This window comes from Equus quagga, chromosome 17, assembly GCF_021613505.1.
Source record: "Equus quagga isolate Etosha38 chromosome 17, UCLA_HA_Equagga_1.0, whole genome shotgun sequence".
Taxonomy (NCBI): domain Eukaryota; kingdom Metazoa; phylum Chordata; class Mammalia; order Perissodactyla; family Equidae; genus Equus; species Equus quagga.
This window is the reverse complement of record NC_060283.1, coordinates 633,432-655,282: the sequence shown is the minus strand read 5'-3', so window position 1 is coordinate 655,282 and position 21,851 is coordinate 633,432. Positions and strand designations below refer to the sequence as shown.

The 21,851-nt window shown below is 64.1% G+C and overlaps 1 protein-coding gene across 1 annotated transcript in view; it reads left to right on the top strand.

The window, feature by feature from the left end:
• Positions 1–4,043: 4,043 nt before the first annotated feature.
• The window catches only part of LOC124228966 (mucin-5B-like), a 28,147-nt gene continuing 10,339 nt past the window's right edge, over positions 4,044–21,851 (top strand). The window contains exons 1-31 of the mRNA XM_046644057.1: positions 4,044–4,139; positions 6,611–6,682; positions 7,431–7,481; positions 7,837–8,098; positions 8,212–8,326; positions 8,472–8,562; positions 8,814–8,920; positions 10,023–10,224; positions 10,738–10,863; positions 10,991–11,108; positions 11,208–11,346; positions 11,657–11,770; positions 11,990–12,059; positions 12,525–12,662; positions 13,075–13,239; positions 13,606–13,700; positions 13,900–14,026; positions 14,292–14,547; positions 14,939–14,994; positions 15,132–15,232; positions 15,388–15,539; positions 16,036–16,174; positions 16,251–16,364; positions 17,368–17,547; positions 18,018–18,257; positions 19,222–19,378; positions 19,697–19,825; positions 19,975–20,119; positions 20,314–20,357; positions 20,441–20,638; positions 20,889–21,846. Of these exons, the coding sequence (XP_046500013.1) occupies positions 4,055–4,139; positions 6,611–6,682; positions 7,431–7,481; positions 7,837–8,098; positions 8,212–8,326; positions 8,472–8,562; positions 8,814–8,920; positions 10,023–10,224; positions 10,738–10,863; positions 10,991–11,108; positions 11,208–11,346; positions 11,657–11,770; positions 11,990–12,059; positions 12,525–12,662; positions 13,075–13,239; positions 13,606–13,700; positions 13,900–14,026; positions 14,292–14,547; positions 14,939–14,994; positions 15,132–15,232; positions 15,388–15,539; positions 16,036–16,174; positions 16,251–16,364; positions 17,368–17,547; positions 18,018–18,257; positions 19,222–19,378; positions 19,697–19,825; positions 19,975–20,119; positions 20,314–20,357; positions 20,441–20,638; positions 20,889–21,846 (4,946 nt within the window). The 5' untranslated portion in view covers positions 4,044–4,054. The remainder of the gene's footprint in view (positions 4,140–6,610; positions 6,683–7,430; positions 7,482–7,836; positions 8,099–8,211; positions 8,327–8,471; positions 8,563–8,813; positions 8,921–10,022; positions 10,225–10,737; positions 10,864–10,990; positions 11,109–11,207; positions 11,347–11,656; positions 11,771–11,989; positions 12,060–12,524; positions 12,663–13,074; positions 13,240–13,605; positions 13,701–13,899; positions 14,027–14,291; positions 14,548–14,938; positions 14,995–15,131; positions 15,233–15,387; positions 15,540–16,035; positions 16,175–16,250; positions 16,365–17,367; positions 17,548–18,017; positions 18,258–19,221; positions 19,379–19,696; positions 19,826–19,974; positions 20,120–20,313; positions 20,358–20,440; positions 20,639–20,888; positions 21,847–21,851) is intronic.

Below are 21,851 nucleotides of genomic sequence, written 5' to 3'. Positions count from 1 at the left end.
GACGGGAGCTGGGGGAGGGGTGTGGGGAGTTAGGGTTTAATGGGGACAGAGTCTCTGAAATGATAAAAAAGTCACAGAGATGCATGGTGGCGACGGTTGCACAACACCATGAATGTACTTAATGCCACTTGACGTACACTAAAAAATGATTAAAATGGTAAATTTTATGTTATGTACATTTCACTATTTAAAAAAAAAAGTCATCCCCTATGGTTTCTCTGCTTTAAATGCTCCAACACCCCCCATGCCCCCAAATTGAGAGTAAACCCAAGCCCCTCCCCTAATCTCACCTTGTCCCCCCAGCCCCTTCTCCCTGTGCCCCAGTCCCAGTCACATCAGGGACCCTCCAACGGGCCATGTCCATCCCTGCCCCAGGGTCTTTGCACGTGCTGTCCCCTCTCTGATGCAGCTGTTCCCCTAGTTTGCAGAAGGCTGTGGCTGGCCCTTCCTTCCTCTCAGCTGTCGCCCCCGCCCCACACAGAGCCATCCTCTCTTTGGCTCCTTCACGGCTCTCGATGCTGCCCCAACTGGGCATGTGCATTGTAAGCTCTGGAGGAGGAGGAACTTTGTCCTCCTTGTCCATGGTGACCCCCACTGCCCAGGGAAGTACTACTCAGGGCTCATCAGAATTTGCTAGAAGGAAGAAAGGAAGGAGGGAAGGAGGATGGAGGGAGAGAAGGAGGGAGGGAGAGGAAACAGGGAAGGCAAGGGACCTGTGTGAAGACGAGGAAAAAGTAGGAGACATTGCAGGGGTCCTCACATGGGGCCAGGCATCCTGGGGGAGGGTTTCCACATTTTTGAACCTGGGAGCAGGGTTGGGGGAATGGGCACCGCCCTCCTCACAGTGGGCACAGCTCCGGGGACCGGGTGCCCAAGTGGAGCATGGCCTGCCTGTCCCCCCACAGCTTCGCTCCTCCCCAGAGGGGCTGCCACAGCCACCTCTCTGCACCCCACATGTCCAGCATGGGGTGGAGAGCTTGGTCATGTTTGTCAGACAAGCTGGGGGACTGGGGGACCATGATGACCCTATGTGTCCTCCACTTGCTTCTCTTGGACCAGGCTGGTCCCCTGAGTCTCACTGGAAAAGCCCTGAGTGTGTGGGGCAGGAATGAGGCCCAGCCATCTCAAAGCCCAGGACAGAGGGCTTGTCACCCACACGTGGGGCCTGAGTGCTTCCCTGCCTGGACAACCATCCCAACCTGGACCACCCAGGCCTGGGCCTGTCCGGCTCACAGCCCACTTGGCACACCACTGGGCCCCTCAGCTCACAGAGAGTCTGAGCCCCTCGGGACACAGACCTGGGCTGCCAGGACCCCCATGGTTTCCCACCTGCCAGGGCGACACAGCCCTCTGGGGCAGGAGGCAGCAGGGTAGAAGGTCCCACCATCCGGCCAGCCCAGGGCCATGCCCTGATCCTCCTGGACCCTCCCTGGTGCCCGAGGTGGAGCGGGGCAAACAGCCAGCGCCCAGTAAACGCCTGGGGTTTGATGCATCCCGGGACCCTCATCCTCAAATCTCCACTGCTGTGGTGGGAGACAAGGGGCGTGAGCTGAGAAGGGCTCCCTGGTCTTGCTAGATGACCCCCGGCACTCTCCAAGCCTGTGAGTGGTGTCCACCAGGATGAGGGGAAGAGCTGGGGCAGTCGGCTTCTGGGCTCTGTGTAGTCAGGGGTCTCTGTCCACAGGTGGGATCACATCCCACTCTGGGCTTTCAGTGGGCCAGTGCTGTCCCTGTCCCGGCTGCCCTCTGGGCTCCATGGGCTGAATGAGGGACAGGGCGTGTCCCTGCGGGGCAGGCTCCTGGCACCATCCTTGGTGGAGCCCTCCCCGAGCCCCAGGAGGCCGCTGGCCCAGCCCTCCTTCCCGGCAGTGCTTCCCTCGGCTCCCTCATCTGTGAAGAGGTAAACGTGCTGAGCAAACAGGCTGGGCCCAGGCCACATCCGGGATGTCCCAATCGCTGGGACCCTGACGGCCCCACTGCCGTCACTGCCCGAGGATGTGCTCAGGGGAAGGACTCGGGCAGCCTCTGAGCCATGGTGCTGTGGGTTCACGCCTCACTCACTCTGCATTGACTGAGTGCCTGCCGCGTGCAGCTGTGCACAGATGGGCAAAGCCCCTGCACACAGGGAGTCTCCTTCAAGGTGGGGATGGGGGGCAGGGGTGGATGATGCCCTGAAGAGATAATGTACATTTGAGCCCTGAGACCTCAGTGCCCAGGGCTGCTCGTGTGTGCAAGGGGTGAGGGCTGCCCCGAATGGGGCTGGCAGGGCCCTCTGAGGGCTTCAGGGTGCTGCCCATGTCTGGTCACCCCAGAGGCCTCAGGTGGAGGATCCAAAGATGCCCCCACTTCCTTCCTCCTGGTGGAGGAGCTGCTGGTCCAGGCAGCGTGCACTCCCCACCCACAGGAGGACGAGGTGCCAAGGCATTCTTGAGCTCCAGCTGTCTGCCCAGCCTGTGCCTGGAGCAATGGCAGGAAGGCCAAGAAGGGCAGGGGCTGTCGGGCCCAGGCACAGTCACAGCTCAAGAGCACAGGAGGGCCATTCAGGGGCTCCAGCCCACCCTCCAGGCCCATCCTTTGCAGTCCCCCGGCCCAGCCCCCCTTCAGAGGCCCTCCAGCTGCCCCCTTCTGCACTGCGGATGAGGAGGCTGGATATGAAAGAGAACTTTGGGGACCCCAATGACCCAACCTCAGGAACCTTCAACCTTGGAAATGACAGTGAGGACAGGGGGGAGCTGGCAGGTGGCCTTAGCACCCACCCCTGGGGTCCCGGAAGTGCACAGGGAGTGGTTCCGCCGGCTGAGACCTCCATGTCTCCTGCCCCCAGCCCAGGGCCAAGGTTTGCAGGGCCGCAGACGCAGCAGGAATCTCCATGCCAGGGAACGTGCACCAGCACCATGCAGGGCCATCCTGCTCCTAAGACACCAGGATCCAAGATAGAAAGCAGGTCCGGGCCCCTGCGGGTCTCTGGACACATGTGGCCTGTGGGGCCACTGGCCACGCTGAGGGGTGACAGTCAGCAAAATGTGCCAAAGCTTTTAAGACGGGTTTTCCTTTTGCCTCAGAAATTCTGCATCTACAAATTCATCCTCCGAAACACAGAGGCAGAAGAGTCCCAGGGGCTCCCTGCTGTTTATCCCCGGAAACTGCCCGTGCCCACGGGAGCTGGTTACAGCCATGCGACCCCGCACATCCCCCCGGGCGTCCTGCAGGTTGTTCTCAGTCATGCTCCGGTTTTGAGTAAGGACACCAGCAACCCAGCGAGTGATGGAGGGAAAAGAAGATAGGCTGACGGCAGCCTCAGGGCCTTGGTTTCCCCTTGAACTTGGTGACAGAGAGGAGCCCAGAGACCTGCCGGGGCACTTCTCTGCACAGCTGGGGTCTCCGGGCACGGAACCTCCTCGCCAGACCCTCATAAGCCCTGTAGACCAGCACCCCGCACTACACACGGCCATACGGGCCCCTGCTTGCCAGGCCCAGCAATGACCTCGCAGCCTCATGGCCCCCTCCCCACTCCTTGGGACGGGTGCTGAGCACCTCTGGCCAGCTCCCCCAGAGCCACGGTCGGCTCCCCTCTTCGATTCCACCTCTCAGCCTCAATCGGGCTCCCAGGAGGAGCTGGACACAGGGGCCAAGAGTGAGGCGGTTTGCTGACCACCCTCCCTCTTCAGCGAGAGGGCTGCAGCGAGGCATGACCCCAGGTGGTCCGAGGCTGCCCTGCTTTGTAGGGGCTTTGCCATCTAGAATGGGCCGCCAGCACCACCCTCCTGGCTCAGGCAGAAGGGCCTGTACCTCCTCCCTTCTGATTCTCAGAAGCTGCTGGGGGGAAGGGGTCCTGCATCTCTGGGGCCCAGAGCCACAAATCCTTCCTCCTCAGGGCTCTTTCCTGCCATGGCCCCTCCCCGAGAGTAAACACACGTGGCTGGCGCCGGGGAGAGGACAGCGCCCTGCATGGCCCAGGAGCCAGGCACAGGGCCAAGGCTTCCTGCTACTTAAGCCCCAGGGCCCCCAGGGGAGCCAGCACCTCGCCCCACTCCCTCCTCACCTCCCGCCCACCATGCCAGCCCCCGGGATGGGTGTCCCCAGAGGGTGCCGGGTGCTGGCGTGGGCCCTGGCGGCCCTGCTCTTGGTGCAGAAGGCAGGTAAGGCCGACCCCGGTTCCATCGTCGAGGTGGGGACGGTCTCTGCAGGCCACACGCCTAGGGGTTTCTCCTGTTGAGAATGGACATTGTGTCCTGATGGGCCCTGCACACCCCGGGACGCCCGGTGCCGGGGCTCTCAGCCTTTGTTGGAGAAGGCGTGACCCCCTGGGGAAACCACCAAGAGGGACTTGGCCTCGGAGATGGGACGGGGTGGGCGCTGGGTGAGGTGGCCATGAGGTCCCCATATCAGAGGCAGGGACAGCCCCCAGCACAGATCCCTGCCCAGATGGGGGCTGAGCCTTCTCCATCCTGTCCTCCATGGCTGGCCTGGAGTGACAGGAAAGCCCCCTCGGCGGCTCGGAAATACCTCCTGGAAATAGGGCTGCACGGGGCGAACAGGTGTGCACCCTGCCTGGCAGCAGGGAGCCACATTGAGCCCACCAGTGCTCATCATGCCATGCTTGCGGCCCGGCCTTTCTCGGCAGCCTCCACCTGTCCATCTCGTCTGTTGTCCCTCAGGCCCCGAGGCAGTTAGCATCGCAGGGAAGCGCCAGGAGCCCTAATACTTACTGTCAACATGAAAGATGCGGCCCCAGGGGCTGCCTTGGTGGCATTTGGCAGAGCCGGCCAGGGGACCTGGCCACGAGAGCCTGCCCCACCCTTCCCTGGCCCACGCTCTGCTCCCGCAAGGCGCCCCCACTGGGGCCTCACCGGGGATTGGGGGTCTGGGTGGGCAGGCGCCCCAGAGGCTCTCTCCATCTGTGAACAGGAGGCAGTGGAGGGGAGAGATTGTCTCCCAGACCCTCCGCCCAGTCCCCTTGCTTGGGGGCCGAGTGGGCTGGAAGGTGAGGGGGGCTTTCCTACAGCACTTCCCGGGGCGGAGGCGGCGGGGGGGTGGGCACATCTTGGGACGCCACCTGGCGCAGTGACCTCCCCACCTGCTGAGCAGTTTGGAATGCTGGTTTGCCGGTTTGCACAGCCGTGTGCCCGCTCAGCCGGGCTCCTCTGGGCACTTCTGGGCCAGGCTGTCCTCGGCTCCATGCATTTGAGCGGTGGGTCTGCCTGTGAGCCCACCTCATCCTGCACTCCCTTCCCTCTTGTTGGGGACAAATCCTTCTGTGAAGGTGCATCTTGTCACAACAAGACATGTGCACCATGGCAGGCGGGTGTCCCCAGGCCCGGAGCCCCGCTCAGGGATGGGTGAGAGTGGGCCCCGAGACGAGGGATTTCATTTCAGGGGAGGTTGTGCACCAGACCGCAGTGTGATGACATGGTCGGCGCCGGGCATTTCTCTGGGCGACTGATGGAGACCCAGGTTCGCTGGGCCGGTCGCCTGGCCCAAGGAGGGCCCTGTATTGAGTCAGTTCTCATGGAAACTGGGCCCGGGATGGAGAGGAGTGGGTACCGTGCGCCCTGCATCCATGTGAAACCCTCTGGTTTCTTGATGGTGGTGTGGGGCCAGCAGCTGGCAGCGGACAGCCCTGGCCAGGCACAGGCAGGAGGGGTTGCGGGTCCAGGGGCAGGAGTGGTCAGAGGGAATGGCCGTGCTTCTGGAAAATGCAGTCAACCGGGGCTGGAGAGGAGAGAGAAATGCCGGGCCAGTCCCTGCGGTTTCCAAGTGTTACGGGTCCCAGCTGGGAAAGTCAAACAGGAAGCAGAGCCTGCCTTGGCGGCTGCAGAGCAGGCCCAGCACCCCTCGTCGAGCGCCGGCCCCACCAGGGACATCGGGACATTGGGGGCCCCATATCCCACTCCCCACAAAGTGTAGGCTTGGGTTGAGCATGGAGACGCCTGGCAGATATGAGGAAGGAATTCCAGGGCGACGTAACGGGGGATGCCCCAGCCCGAACTCAGCAGAGAGGGACCTGGGGGCTCAGTCCTGTCCACCGAGGCAGTGAGAGGTCATGGGAGCTTGGCCACTGGAGGGGAGTGCCTGGCTCGGGCCACGGTCAGGCTGGCGGATAAGGCCCTGCCTGGAGGCGGTGGACACACAGGTGATCTGGGTCGGCTGTCCCAGCACCAGGGCCCCAGGCCTCCCACCTGCCATGATTGATGGTTCTAATGCAGAGCTGACTCTGGTCTTGGTTTTCTGCTAAGTCACGCCCAGAAGCCTCCCCGGGTGCGTTTGTCCCTCTCCCCAACAAAGCGGGTCTTTGTCCTCCGAGGGACACATGGGATGGGGCTGAGCCCTCTCCCTGTGGTGGTCAGGGGCCAACACCTTTTCCTCATTCCACTCTCCTGCCCTGAGCCAACTGCACGACTTCCCCGTCACAGTGCAATGAGGCCCCACCCTGAATTCGTGGATGGGGAGGCTGGTGGTCTGCGCATCAGCGCAAGGCTGCTCCACAGCTGCAGCCCTCTGCCAGAACCTTCCATCCCAGCGGGGGCCTTGCTCTCTATCATGCTGGGTGACGGGAGGCCTGAGCCTTCACGTGTCCACTTCTCACGACTCCTGTCCCCTCTTCCCACAGAGACCCAGGGCGGCGAGGAACTGAGCTGGGCAGGTGCAGAGGCTGCCATGGATGGTCAGAGGGAGGCCTTTGGTACGCGGCCCAGGATCTGGGCAGCGGGGCTTCTGGAGCAAGTGGAAGGGGCCCCAGGCGGGATGCGGGGACAGAGTCCTCTCCAGATCAGCCATGTGTCACACAGACCATCCTGATCCCATCTGCCCAAGGGAAGGCACAGCAGAGGTGGCGGGGGTAGGGGGGCAAAAATACTAAGGTGCAGAGCAGTGAGGCTCACCTGCTCACCCACACTCACACGAGTGCACGCATATGTTCACACTCACATGTGTGGGCACATGTTCATGGTCACATGCATGTGCCACACACCCACAAAGTGCTCACACACATTCACACACTTGTGTGTGCACTCTCATGCTCACACTCATATGCATGTACACACGCTCTCATACCCACAAATGTGTGTGCAGTCACACTCACACACATGGGTACACACATGTGCACACACACACAGTGAACACAGTCACATAAATCTCTCACATTCATTCACACATGTGTGCACATACTCACACTTGCATGCATGTGCACACACCAACATACTCACCCTCACACACATGCACACACACACCCTCAGGGCACGGAAAAGCCCAGCGTAGGAGCAGGTCTCCGACAGACAGGGAGCGTCCAGCAGGGGAGAGGCTGTGTCAGGCCCTGGCGTGGGGCTCCCTGCTGCCCCAGGGTGGCCAGTGAGGAGGTGAGGGTCCGAGGAAGGGGTGTCCCCGGCTCTCCCTGCCTGGCTGAGTCCCCTGTGACCTGGCTTTCTCTGCAGCCCAGCAGATGATCTTCATCCCACCCGTCACTGTCTTTCCCACCATGAGCCGTAAGTGGACACCACCCACTGCCGACGGGGGCAGGGGTGTTTCCCGTGGGGTCACACATCTGGATTAAAGCTGGCACAGTGTGGGGCAGCCAGGCAGCTGGACAACCTTGGGCCCAGGCAGGAGCCTTCCCTGTGGACAGTTCTCCTGCTGGCTGACTCTGGGGTGCTGGGCAGGCTGTCAGGGATCTCAGAGAGAATCAGAGGAGCTGAGGGGGAGCAAGGCAGGTGTGTCCAATAGAGGATGGGTGAGCTCCCCTTTCCCAAATCGGGTGCCTCGTCCCGAGGAAGGTGGCCCATGGGCAGCTGGACATGGGCGGTGGCATCCAGCAGGGACCCCACAATGCACTTCCCACAGCTGTGAACCCAGCGCACAACGGGCGGGTGTGCAGCACCTGGGGAGACTTCCACTACAAGACCTTCGATGGCGATGTCTTCCGCTTCCCCGGCCTCTGCAACTACGTCTTCTCCGCACACTGCGGGGCGGCCTACGAGGACTTCAACATCCAGCTCCGCCGTGGCCTGGCCGGCTCCAAGCCCACCATCACCCATGTTGTCCTCAAGACCCAGGGGCTGGTCCTGGAGATCTCCAACGGCTCCATCCTCATCAATGGGCAACAGTGAGTCGGGGGCTGGCAGGAGCCAGGACACTAGGGTGGGCACGGGGTTCACAGCCAGCACTGGACCCCACCCCACACCCCTGCTGTGGGAGGACCAGAACTTTCTGTCCCAGGGAGGAGCTGCCCTACAGCCGTGCTGGCCTCCTGGTGGAGCAGAGCAGCGTCTACGTCAAAGTCAACGTCCGGCTGGTGCTGACCTTCATGTGGAATGGGGAGGACAGTGCCCTGGTGAGGATGCCCCCCAAGCCCCTCCCCACCTGTCTGGGGAGCCCCCACAGGCAGGCAGGGGGAGAGCCTCGCAGCCCCCGGGGTCAGTGGACACGGGGTCCTGCCAGGCTGGCAGAGGCTGGAGCTGCCCCTCCCCTGTCCCCAGCTGGAGCTGGACCCCAAGTATGCCAACCAGACGTGCGGCCTATGTGGGGACTTCAATGGGCTGCCGGCCATCAATGAGTTCTACGCCCACAGTGAGTGCCGCCCGGGGTCAGGGTGTGGCTGAGGGCTGGACAGTCCCTGGGAGGCTGGGAGGGGCAGAATGGGGGGTGGCTTCTTCCGGGCCCTGGGCAGAGAGCAAGTCAGAGTGGACGCAATGCTCAACCCAGCAATGCCCACAGGAAGTTTCAGGGGTCCTGGCATGGGCAGGGGTTCCCCTGGCAGCCACGCCCCGCACTGCCCCCAGAGCCCCTCAGCACCCACACAGAGCGCCTCTTCTCCACAGACACCAGGCTGACCCCTCTACAGTTCGGGAACCTGCAGAAGCTGGACGGGCCCATGGAGCAGTGCCAGGACCCCCTGCCCTCCCCAGCCGACAACTGCACAGACGAGGTGAGCGCCTCTCAGGGATCCAGCTCCCCCTCAGCCCCTCTCCCCCAGGTGTGGGGACAGCAGGGGGGGACTCACCCTGCTGGGGGCGTAGCCTCGGTTGTCCAGGTGAGAGAGGGCCTCCTAGTCCCAGGCGGTGGAGGATCCAGCCTCCACTCTCCAGGCGCTCCCTGTGCCCACCAACCTCCACGTGTGTGCCACTGCCACATGTTCTCAGCATGTGGGCGATGCACTTGTAAGAACGTGTGTGCCTTGTGCTGCATGTGTGCCCATCTGCATGTGCAAATCCATGCCCACACACACAGTCTCGCCAAGAGTGGGCACTCAGGGGGCCCAGGGCAGGAAAGCCCTTCCAATGAGCTGAGAGGACCCCACCTTTGGAAGTGGCCTGGAGGCTCCAGGATCCCCCCAAACCGGCAGAATCCTTGAGCCTGAAATCAGGAGGTGGAGCTGTGGCCCACCCACAGCTGGCCAGGGGGTTGGGAGGGAGGACGTTCACCAACAGCCGGCACTGACCCTGCTGGGGCTGCCTGAGAGTGGACCAGTGCCTCCGCCTCCCCCTGCTCTGAGCTGCCTCCAGGGGCGGAGTCTGTACCTTTCCTGGGTGTTGACACCGTGGGCAGGAGTGTCCTGGAACCCTGGGGTGGGGGGGCACTCCAGGGTCATAGGTCACTGCCCAGAGCCAAGCAGAGTTCTGCACCCAGCATGGCAAGTCCATAGTGGTTGACTGGATGGATGGATGGATGGATGGATGGGAGGGAGGGATGGACAGATGGATGGAGCGCTGGCTGGCTGGCTGGCTGGACAGATGGATGGAGGGATAGATGGATGGATGGGTAGATGAACAGATGGAGGAATGGATAGATGGATGGAGGGATGGATAGATGGAGGAATGGATGGATAGATGGAGGCAGGGAGGGATGAATGGAGAGATGGAGGGATGGACAGATGGATGGGTGAATGGGTAGATGATGGACGGATGGGTGAATGGAAGGAACCTCAAGAGGAAGAAGAGGCTCCCTGGCCGGGGTGAGGGCTGCAGGGCCAGGGTCCCTGCAGGATCTCGCATGGAGGGCAGAGGGTACTCAGCTTCTGTGCTCCCCAGGAGGGCATCTGCCGCCGCACCCTGCTGGGCCTGGCCTTTGCCCAGTGCCATGGGCTGGTGGACGCCGACGTGTATGTGGCTGCGTGCACCCAGGACCTGTGCCGCTGCCCTACCTGCCCATGTGCCACCTTCGCTGAGTACTCCCGCCAGTGTACCCACGCAGGGGGCCAGCCACAGAACTGGAGGGGCCCTGACCTCTGCCGTGAGTGTCCCCCACCAGGGCCTGGGCAAGGAGCCATACTGGGGGCGAGCCCTGTGCCCCGCACCCATGCTGGGTCCCTGGGGAGGGGGTGAGGGAGGTGACCCTTGGGTCTGGCTGAGGACACAGGGCAGGCAGAGCTACTCAGGGGGCCCCATAGCAAGAGGATGGGCTGGAGAGAAGAGGGCGATAAGCAAGGCCTGGGGGTGTCTGGGGGCCCAGAGGGAGGACCCGGCCTGGGCACAGTGAGCTGAGATCACCCCAGACCCCGGGTGGGCATGAGAGGGCCGTCCCAGGAGATACAGGACCGTGTGCTCCCCTCGCCTCCTGCCTCGCCAAGACGGCTGGAGGCCAGGACAAGCAGGGCCCTGGCTCCCAAAACAAGGGGCTCCATGGGCCCGGCTGTGGAGTTGGGGACCCTTGGTGGCAAACGGGAGATGGAAGCAGAGGTGGTCTGCCCGCCTGTCGGGTGTCTAGGTGGCCTCCTGAGGGCCAAGCTCTGCCTATTCCCTGCAGCCCGGACATGCCCTCTCGACCTGCAGCACCAGGAGTGCGGCTCACCCTGCACGGACACCTGCTCCAACCCCGACCACTCCCAGCTCTGTGAGGACCACTGCGTCGACGGCTGCTTCTGCCCCCCAGGCAGGTCCTCCGGGCCCATGGGGACTGTCTCCACCCGGGGCCTTTGCCCCTACCCCCATGGCTGCCTCTGGTCACTGTGTTCCCAACACCCGCCCCAGCCTCGGCTGACCAGCTCACACTCCCCCAGGCACGGTGCTGGACGACGTCAGCCACGCGGGCTGCCTGCCCCTGGAGCAGTGCTCCTGCACCCACAGCGGCCGCACCTACGCCCCGGGGGCCTCCTTCACCACAAGCTGCAGCTCCTGGTAGGCCCCTGGCCGGCCCTGCATGGGGTGGGGGTGCATGGGGTGGGGTCCGCCTCCCCCTCACGGTGCCCCTTCTGCTCATGGTGTCCCCCCCACCAGCACCTGCTCCAGTGGGGTGTGGCAGTGCCAGGACCTCCCGTGCCCGGGCACCTGCTACGTCCAGGGCGGCTCTCACATTTCCACCTACGATGAGAAACTCTACAACGTGCACGGAGACTGCAGCTACATCCTGTCCAAGGTGGGCCCCGCGGGCAGTGGACAGCAGGCCCCGGGAGAGGGCCCTATGATGGCCGCCAGAATGGGTGAAGCCCCTGTGGCCCCCTCCCTTCCTGAGAGGGAACCCCGGGCTCACACTCACGGGGGCTTAGGGGCCCCAGGCCCTAAGGAAGCTGCCTGGAGTTCACCGCAGGTGCCAGAGGCCACCACGAGCCACCGTCTACCTCCACCACACACACACACACACACACACACATGCACACATGCAGACCCTCTCTGCCGTGTTGGGGGCCAGCTGTCCCCCAACACACTGGTGGGCTTTGCCTCATCAGACATGTGCAGACAGCGGCTTCACCGTGCTGGCCGAGCTGCGGCAATGCGGCCTGACAGACAACGAGAACTGCCTCAAGACGGTGACGCTCAAGATGACCAGTGGTGGGGACACGGTGAGAGGCAGGGATGTGGTGATGGGTGGGGACGACGGGACAGAGATGGGGAGGGTGGGCTCCAGCTCCCTCCATAAACCCCATGGGCCCAGGGACCACCCCCCTCCCAGCCACGCGAAGGCTCAAGGTTCTAGATGGGGTGGCTGCGGTCAGCATTCCCTAGTCCGTGAGCCGGCCACCTCCCCACACACTGACTGTGGCCCCGCCTCCCCTCTCCAGGTCATCCAGATCCAGGCCAATGGCGGGGTGTTCATGAACTCCATCTACACTCAGCTGCCCGTGTCAGCAGGTACACGGCCCCTGGGACACCTGGGCCTGCGCAGCCAGGCGGGTGCCTGCAGAGTGACAGTCCCCTCCCAGAGCCTTCACAGAGCCAGGCTGGGCCCTTGATAGCTCTTTGCGGCCTTGGGCAGTTCCGGAACACCCATGGTTGGTTTCTCATCTGCAAAGTGGGGATGTCAGTGGTCCTACCGAGGCTGCTTCAGGGACCCCATGCTGAACACATGTGGTGGCCAGCCTCCTGGAGACTGTCAGCAGTCACTCAGGACCCACACATACGCGCAAGTTCTTGCCCGGCTACAGGTCCCCAGGGGGTGACCGAGGTCACTAGTCACCTGTCTCGTCCCCAGTCCGTCCTGTATGGGCCTGTCCCTGCCTGCCGGGCTGTCCTGGGCGCACAGGGGCTCAGACGTCGGTGGTCAGTCTGGCCAGGCCTGGCCTCCATGCAGCCTCTGACCACCCCTCTGCCCTGCAGCCAACATCACCATCTTCAGGCCCTCATCCTTCTTCATCCTGGTGCAGACGGGCCTCGGGCTGCAGCTGCAGGTGCAGCTGGTGCCCCTCATGCAGGTGTACCTCAGGCTGGACCCCTCCTACCGAGGCCAGATGTGCGGTGAGTCTCAGCCGGCGGGGCTTACAGGGCCGGGGGCAGTAGGGTGGAGCCAGATTCCACTCCAGGCTGCGAGCAGGGGGATGGGCACAGTCTGGCAGGAGATGGGGATGGGGGAAGCAGCTGCTCCCAGACACCCCTGCACCAACCCAGGGCACCCGATATCTGGCCCATGGCCAGAGGGAGGTGGCCCAGGAGGACACAGAGGGAGCCACGCAGCCCTCACTCAGGTGGGTGTGCCCAGGGGCTGATGCCCACCAGGGCTTATCTGCAGATGGTTCTGGAACCAAAACCCCAGGCTGGGGCTCCTGACAGTCAGACTTGTAGTGGTGCCTGGGGGAACTGCAGGGTAGAGAGGAGCACGGCCGAGCTGGACAGCCAGCTCACACTCCCAACCTGGGGCCCCGGCCCCCAGGCCTGTGTGGGAACTTCAACCAGAACCAGGCCGACGATTTCCGGATCCTTGGAGGCGTGGTGGAGGGCACAGCCGCCGCCTTCGCCAACACCTGGAAGACCCAGGCCGCCTGCCCCAATGTCAAGAACAGCTTCGAGGATCCCTGCTCCCTCAGCGTGGAGAATGGTACCCCCACCCCTGGGTGCCCTCGGGTTACCCCGGGTCTGAGTCTGGGGGCTCCCAGTCTGAGCAGGGCTCCGAGATGGGTGGGTCTGGGGGAACCCCCATATCCAAGCGTGTATGCAGTGAGAAGGACCGTGGGTGAGGCCCAATTCCCAGAAGAGCGCCCTCCTGCCCCGTAAGCAGCGCCCACGCAGCACAGTGGGTGAACCTCAAGTTCCAATTCAGTTTCCCGGGGCCAAGGGGCCCCCACAGGCCTATGTGTATGGAGCGGAGGCTGTTGAGGGTGGGCAGGTACAGGGGGAGCGAGGTGGGCCAGCAGCTGCTGAGCTGTGCCAGTGATGGTCAGCCCGCCTGCCTCCCCTCTCCCAGAGAACTTCGCCCAGCACTGGTGCTCGCTGCTGACTGACCCTACTGGTGCCTTCTCGCCTTGCCACTCCATCGTCAACCCTGCTCCCTTCCACTCAGTGAGAGTCGGGTGGGCCGGGTGCTGGAGCCGGGGGGGCTGCCCCTTCAGGGGGACCCACCGCCGTCCATCTGTGCTGAGGGCTTTCCTCGGGGGTGGTGCTCTCAGCCCAGGTGGGGGTCCTGGGAAGGATGGATGGGGAGAGACGGGACCCTGGTGGGCTGGGGTCCCTGATGGCCCCCTCATGTCCCCGTCCCCAGAACTGCCTGTTCGACACGTGCAACTGTGAGAAGAGCGAGGCCTGCATGTGTGCAGCTCTGTCCTCCTATGTGTGGGCCTGTGCCGCCAAGGGCGTGCTGCTCCATGGCTGGAGGGACGGCGTCTGCAGTGAGTGCCCCCATGCTGTCCCGGCTCCACCAGGCAGGGGCGAGGGATGCTGGCAACCCCAGTGGGGCAGCAACCCTGACACATTCTCAGGGAGAGCTTGGTGCTTCCTCTTCCGGTCCAGCCAAGAACCTTGTGCTCTTACAATCCCCGGGGTCCAGAGGGGGAAACTGAGCCTTGGGCCGCTTCAAACCCAGCTGGGATGTGGTAAATCGAGGCCAGACAGGGCCACTCAGCCACTGACCCCAGTGTCGCCCCCTCCTTGCAGCCAAGTATATGAGCAGCTGCCCAAAGTCCCAGAACTACACCTATGTGGTGGACAGCTGCCAGCCCACCTGCCGCAGCCTGAGCCAGGCTGACGTCACTTGCGGCATCGCTTTCGTGCCCGTGGATGGCTGCACCTGCCCCTCAGGCACCTTCCTGGATGACACCAGCACCTGTGTGCCCGCTGAGGCCTGTCCCTGCTACTTCCGTGGCTCCGTGGTGGCTCCAGGAGAGGTTGTGCATGACGACGGCGTGGTGTGGTAAGGGGAGGTGGGGCCAGCCCTTTGCCCTTCTGTAAAGAGGGACTCCCTCCCCTGGCCTGGGAGGGTGTCCTGAGGTCCCGGGGCCCACGGAAGGCACAGCGTGTGCACGGCAGGTGGCTTGCACTCTGGGGCCAGCCTGGGGTGCCCCCCGCCGCCTCCCTGTGGCTCCTTCACCAGCCGAGGCCGCATCCTCGTCCTCGTGTCCAAGCTGCCCTGCCATGCTGGCATGCTGTACATTTACTCGAGCACCTCCATGGGATTGGTGGCCTCACCGCAGCAGGCGCCGTCCTCTCCTCAGACGAGTCCTGGGGGCCCAAGCTGGCCGAGAGCTGGGTGGGGTCCATGGGCAGTGGGCAGTGACCCAGGCCGGGTCGTCCGTCTCTCGTAGCTCGTGTGTGAGTGGGAAGCTGAGCTGCCTGGGAGCAGAGGAACAGAGGAGTACAGGTACCGTCCCTCCCACAGAGCTCTGCCTGGGACCTTGGGGCCCCACTCGTGGTGGCGGGGGAAGGGCTTCTGCTGGCCTCAGGGTGGGGGTCCTGGCTGTACCCCCAGGGCCCCTCCCAGGTGCTGTCCCTCTGCAGGGTGCGTGGCCCCCATGCTGTACCTGGACTGCACAAATGCCTCGGCGGGCACGCCGGGGGCCGAGTGCCTCAGGAGCTGCCATGTGCTCGACGTGGACTGCGTGAGTCGGCCGGGGAGGGCACAGCCATGGCGCTGCCCTGAGGGCATACCCTCCCCTAAGCCTGGGCACCCCCAAGTTGGGCAGTCGCCCCTCCCCTCAGTGTCCCTGGGCCCCAGCAGGGGACGAGCTGCTGACCGGTGCCCACCTTCCCACAGTTCAGCACCCACTGCGTGTCCGGCTGCGTCTGCCCCCCGGGACTGGTGTCGGACGGGAGCGGGGGATGCGTGGCCGAGGAGGACTGCCCCTGTCTGCACAACGAGGCCACCTACAAGCCCGGGGAGACCATCAGGGTGGACTGTAACACCTGGTGGGTCGAGGGGCTGCAGAGGGGAGGGCGTGGGCAGAGACCACAGGGACAGCAGGCCTGAGCTGGCCTTGGCCAGGGGGTCCTCTGCAGGGGGCAGGAGAGGAGCAGAGGCCTAGCGCTGCCTCTACCCCTTGGAAAGCCCCAGGTGCTCCCATTTCTCCTCTGGGAGGTACTCCAGGGGCCTGGCCTCCTCTGCCCAGTGGGTGGCGGCGGCCAGTCAAAGCTGCCACCAGGACCACGAGCCCTGCATCCCAGGCACCAAGGGCTGGGGAAGCCTCAAGACAGAAGCATCACGGGCGGGTGGTGGCCCCATGAGCCCATGCTCACTGCTTCACTTGACCCCTCATGAGTGTGGGAGGGGTACTCCCGTATCCCCCTATTATGAGGAGGGGCTGAGTCCCCGTCCATGTCACAGCTGGGACCGGCTTGGCCTCAGGGACCCGGAGTGGGGTGGGCTCCTGCACCATAAGCATCGTGTCCTCCCCTCACCTCGCAGCACGTGCCGGAACCGCAGGTGGGAGTGCAGCCACCAGCCCTGCCTGGGCACCTGCGTGGCCTATGGGGACGGCCACTTCATCACCTTCGACGGCGAGCGCTACAGCTTTGAAGGGAGCTGCGAGTACACCCTGGTCCAGGTAGGCGGCCCTCTCTCCCCTCCTGAGGGCCAGGTTTGGCCGGCTGTGACCCACATCTCAACTCTCCCTGTCTCAGGACCACTGTGGGGGCAATGGCACAGCCAACGGGACTTTCCGCATCGTCACCGAGAACGTCCCCTGTGGGACCACAGGCGTCACCTGCTCCAAGACCATCAAGCTCTTCCTGGAGGTGAGGGGCGCCATGGGGAAACTTCTCCCTCTGCAGCCGACCCCATCCCAGGCCGGCCCTCCAGCTGAGTTATATCCTGGGGCCGCCTAACAGCTGGCCACAGCCCAGGGACTTAAAATCGGAGAAATTGATTCTCTCACGGTTCCAAGGCCAGGACTCTGACATCCAGGTGTCTCAGGGCTGCGCTCCCTCACAGGCTCCCGGGGAGGGTCCTTCTGCCTCTCGCAGCTTCTGGGGCTGCAGATGTTCATTCCTGGGCCTGGGGCCACATCCCCCCAATCTTTGCCTCCGTCTTCACACGGGCTTCTCTCCATGTGTCCTTTCTCCTCTTCCATTATGGGGACACCTGTCATTGGATTTAGGCCCACCCTAAATCCAGGATGACCTCATCTTGAGATCCTTCACTTAATTACATCTGTGAAGACCCTTTTTCCAAATAAGGGCACAGGGCCCAGGGGTTAGGAGGTGGACACATCTTTTGAGGGGCCTCTATTCAGCCCACCACACCCGGAGATGCCCACTTCCGGCAGAGGCAGATCAGCGTTCCCAGGGCAGAGAGCAGAGTGGCTGGGTGGGGGGCATTTCCCCTGAAGGGTGGGGAGGAGCAGGAGGAAGGCAGCAGCACTCGGGCAACAGTGGAGGCGAGAATGAGGGGTGGACTGAGTGGGGGGCGGCACGGGGTGAAGCGCTGGGCAGAGGACCAGGGCCTTGGTCGGAGCGAGCCCGAGGTGGCTGTATGGGCTCCCACAGCCTCGTCTGTGCCCTCTGCTTCCCTCTGCTCACCTGTGGCCCCCAAATTTCCATGCAGGCTCCCAACTCCCAGCATATCCTGCCCAGCCTCTCACCTTGCATTCGGGGACTGTGTTAGGAGCCCTGCTCAGCCTTAACACCAGGCCCGTGACTGGGGCCCCTGAGCACTAAGGAGCCCCTACCCTGGGCAACGGGGTGGGCTCTGGCCCCAAAGCTGGCCCCTACCACAGCCACCTCCCCTGTGTCCATGCAGAACTATGAGCTGATCCTCCACGAGGGCACCTACAAGGTGGTGCAAAGGGGGCCAGGCAGAGACCTGCCCTACAGGATCCGGTACATGGGTATCTACCTAACCATCGAGACCCGCAGTGGCATGGTCGTGTCCTGGGACCGGAAGACCAGCGTGTTCATCCGGCTGCGCCAGGATTACAAGGTAAGGGTGGGTGGGCTGTGGGACCCTCTCGGGCCTGGACAGAGCCCCCACTCCTAGACCTGGCCCCACAGGGACTGTCTGGCAGCTGACGGTCTGCTGAAGGCTGGGGTGAGGACACACACAATGTCGGGTTCTGCAAAGGGGCATATTGGGTCCCAATCAACCAACAGTTCATCAGAGTCCTGGCTGGAAAGCCCTCTTTGCTCTGTTCTCCCCACTCGGCATACCACACCTGCTGGGCTGAGGTTCTCCCGGGGAGCAGGTGCTCACCCACCTGCTCGCCTGCCCACCTGCCCACTGCAGGACCCTCTGTGTGCCCCATCCTCATGCAAGTTCATGGGCGCTGCCGGGGGGAACTGGGTGCCCTACAGCTACCCGTCCTGGGCCAGGTTCTGTGCTGCCCCCTCGGGCTGCCCCCTGCAGCTGCAGCCCCCCCATGCCCCGTGCCCCATCTGTCTCTGCATCTGCAGGGGAGGGTCTGCGGGCTGTGTGGGAACTTCGACGACAACGCCATCAATGACTTCACCACGCGGAGCCAGTCTGTGGTGGGCAACGCGCTGGAGTTCGGCAACAGCTGGAAGTTCTCCCCGTCCTGCCCGGATGCCCCAGCCCCCAAGGACCCCTGCACCGCCAACCCGTACCGAAAGTCCTGGGCCCAGAAGCAGTGCAGCATCATCAACAGCGCCACCTTCGCCACCTGCCGTTCTCAGGTGGGCCAAGGGGCGGGGCTCTGAGCTTGGTGGGCAGGGCCTGGGCTGCCTCCTTCCCTCCTGGTGTGAGCTGGGTCTGGCCTGGGCTGGGCCTCTGAGGACAGTGGGTAGTGACCCTGACCATCGTCCAAGGCACACCATCTGAACCTCCCACCAGGCAGAAGCCCAGGTCCATAGTCCGGGCACAGAGCGTCCCCACTGCTTTCCTTGACCGCACTCAGCCTCATCCCCCAGAAACGGGGCTGCGAGCCCCACAGGCCATCAGAGTCACCTCCCCGATCCACTGCCCGCCTCTGACCTGCTGGCCCCCGGCACAGACAGGAACCTTAGCGGGGCCTCCAGCCCAGCCTCACATGCACAGAGGATCCGTGATCAGGCTCAGACACTCTTCCCAAAAGTCCTTCTTGTTATTTTAACAAGGGCTTCAAGGCCCACTCACAAACACGGTCTTGCGATCCAGGACCTGCAGCTAATGCAGGTGCACCTGTGCCAGGCCCCGACCCCCCTCACCCGCAGCCCCTCTGGGTGCCCTGCACAAGGCTCGGAAAGTCCTATGTGGGCCTGACATGCCATCCCTGCTCAGATGGTGCCGTCTGTGGTGGCAAGTGCGAGGCTTGGGTCGACTCTGGGCTCTGCTGCCCTGGAGGGAGGAGTGTGGTTGGGGGACTGCCCCCCTCCCCAAAGAGATGGGCAGCTCCCATTTGTCAGTACAGGGTCACCACGCAGTCACAGGGGGACTGGTCCACAGTTAAGTGAGATACCTACCAGAGGCAGGGGGAGACGGGCAGGGGTGAGGTCAGAGGACACCAGGGGCAGGAGTGAAGTGTCCAGGTGGGCGGCGGACTCCGGCAGCAGTCACTCATCTCAGATCGCAGGTGTGGGGTTTAAGGCGCAGACGGCTGTCCAGGGGCCCAGGGGCCTGCTGGCTCTCCTGGCTGAACGGCCCCTCGCCCCCTGACCTCAGGTCGACTCCACCAAGTACTACGAGGCCTGCGTGAGCGACGCGTGCGCCTGCAACTCGGGGGGCGACTGCGAGTGCTTCTGCACGGCCGTGGCCGCCTACGCCCAGGCCTGTCGCGACGTGGGCGTGTGCGTGTCCTGGCGGTCCCCGGACGTCTGCCGTGAGTCGGGCTCTGTCCGTGGTGCTGAACGGGGGGGCGCGGGCGGCCGGGAGGCGGAGCCGCACGGGCCCTGGGGCCAGACCGCCCACGTGTGCACGCGTGCGCACTACAGCTGCGCGCGCACGTCCGTGTGCGTAAACGCCAGGCGGACAGGTCGCCCCAAATGGGATGGCTCAGCGAGGGACAGGAGTTCTGAGCGCAGGGCTGAGAAATGAAACCGCACGCGAGGGCCGGCCCCAAACCCCAGGCCCCGCCACGCTGCCCACGCCCGGGGGACGAGGCCCGCAGGCGCCCTTAGCCCCTCTTCTCCGCGCCCAGCCCTCTTCTGCGACTACTACAACCCACACGGGGAGTGCGAGTGGCACTACGAGCCATGCGGGGCGCCCTGCCTGAGGACCTGCCGGAACCCCAGCGGGCACTGCCTGGTGGACCTGCCCGGCCTGGAAGGTGAGGCCAAGCCGTCCCGGGGGAGCCACCCTGTCATCCCAGGACGGTGCTCGGGCGGCGGGGGCGGCGGACGGGGGGGCAGAGACGGGGCGGCCGCGCGGGCAGCACGACCGAGAGGGTGAGTCGGCTCCGGCCCGCGCCCGCCCCAGGCTGCTACCCGCGGTGCCCGCCCGGCAGACCCTTCTTCAGTGAGGACGAAATGGAGTGCGTGGCCCAGTGCGGCTGCTATGACGAGGACGGCAACTACCACGAGGTCGGCGCCAGGGTCCCCACGGCTGAGAACTGCCAGAGCTGGTGAGTTCAGCCGGCTGGGGTAGGGGGCATGGGGGCGGGCCCGGGGGATGGGGCAGGGGTAGAGGGTGGGGGGCAGGTCCCGAGGAGAAGGGCGGGCGGGGGCGGAGAGTGGAGGGCGGGTCTGCGGGATCGGGGCTGGGTGGGGACCCTGGCCTGGGCCCTGCTGACCCTCAGCTCGTCTCTCCTCCTCCCAGTGAATGCACCCCTAATGGCATCCAGTGCATACATAGCCTCGAGGGTAAGGAGGGGCTAGGTTGGGCTGGGGGTTGAGGGCTGGGGGCTGGGGGCTCCAAGTGAGCCCTGTCCCTGCCCCTCTCCAAGCCTGCAGGTGCACCTATGAGGGCAAGACCTATGGCTATGAGGAGGTCATCTACAACACGACCGATGGGCTGGGTGCCTGCCTGCTCGCCATCTGTGGAAACAATGGAACCATCATCCGGAGCGTCGTGGAATGTCCCGGAACTCTGTCCACGACGCCCTTCACCTTCACCACCACCGCGGCCCCTCCCTCCACGACAGGTGAGCCTGGCGGATGCACCGCTGGTCCTGCCTCACTCTCCCCAGCCCCTGGCCCTGGGTGACGGTCAGGTTGACAAGAGAAGACCCTGCAGATGCTCGGTGCAAGCATCCTGGGCACAAGGGATGTCCAGGGTCCCCCAGAGGCCGAGGGGCCAGCCCTGGGGGAGGCAACATGTCACACTTCCTCCTGGGCATGGCTGGCAAGGGTGCAGAGGAAGCTGATGGGGTCCCCTGTACTGTCCCCCCACAGGCTCAGCCCCCACTCTCTCCACTGTGTGTGTGCAAAAGCAGTGCCGCTGGTCCGAGTGGTATGACAGCGGCCGTCCAGAGCCGGACATGGGAGGGGGAGACTTCGAGACGTTTGCAAACCTGAAGCAGAGGGGCCACCAGGTCTGCCCGGCCCCCGTGGAGATTGAGTGCCGGGCGCAGCGGCTCCCCAACACGCCCCTGCAGGAGCTGGGCCAGAAGGTGGAGTGTGACCTGGCTCGGGGGCTCACGTGCCTCAACAGCGAGCAGAGTCCCCCGCTCTGCCACAACTACGAGTTGCGGGTCCTCTGCTGTGACTATGTGCCTTGTGGTACCTCCCCGGCCCCGGGCACCAGCCCTGGGCCCTCCCCCAGTGTCACTGCCCAGGTGTCAACCCTCAAGTCCCTGCCCACCTCCACCTGGACCACGCCAACGAGAGAAACCCCCCTCCAGTCGACAGTGGCCTCCACCTCGCAGACCCGCCCTACCGTGCCTGCCACCACTGCCCAGACAGGCAGCAGCTCCTCGACCCTGGCTGCCACCACCTGTCAGCCCAAATGTCAGTGGACAGAGTGGTTCGATGAGGATTATCCCACATCTGAGAAGGCTGGGGGGGACATCGAGTCATACGACAAGATCAGGAGTGCGGGAGGAGCCGTGTGTGAGCAGCCGCAGGACATAGAGTGTGAGGCCGAGAACTTCCCCACAGTGAGACCAGAGGAGCTGGGCCAGCGAGTGCACTGCCACCCCAGCTTCGGCCTGGTCTGCAGGAACCAAGAGCAGCCGGGCCTGTTCAAGATGTGCTACAACTACAGGATCCGAGTGCTGTGCTGCAGCAACAGCCACTGCAGGGGACCTGCCTCCGCCACCACCACCGCCACCACCGCTGCCACTGCCACCACTACCACCATTGCCACCAGCACCGCCACTGCCACCAACACCAGCACCACGGCCACTGTTCCCACCA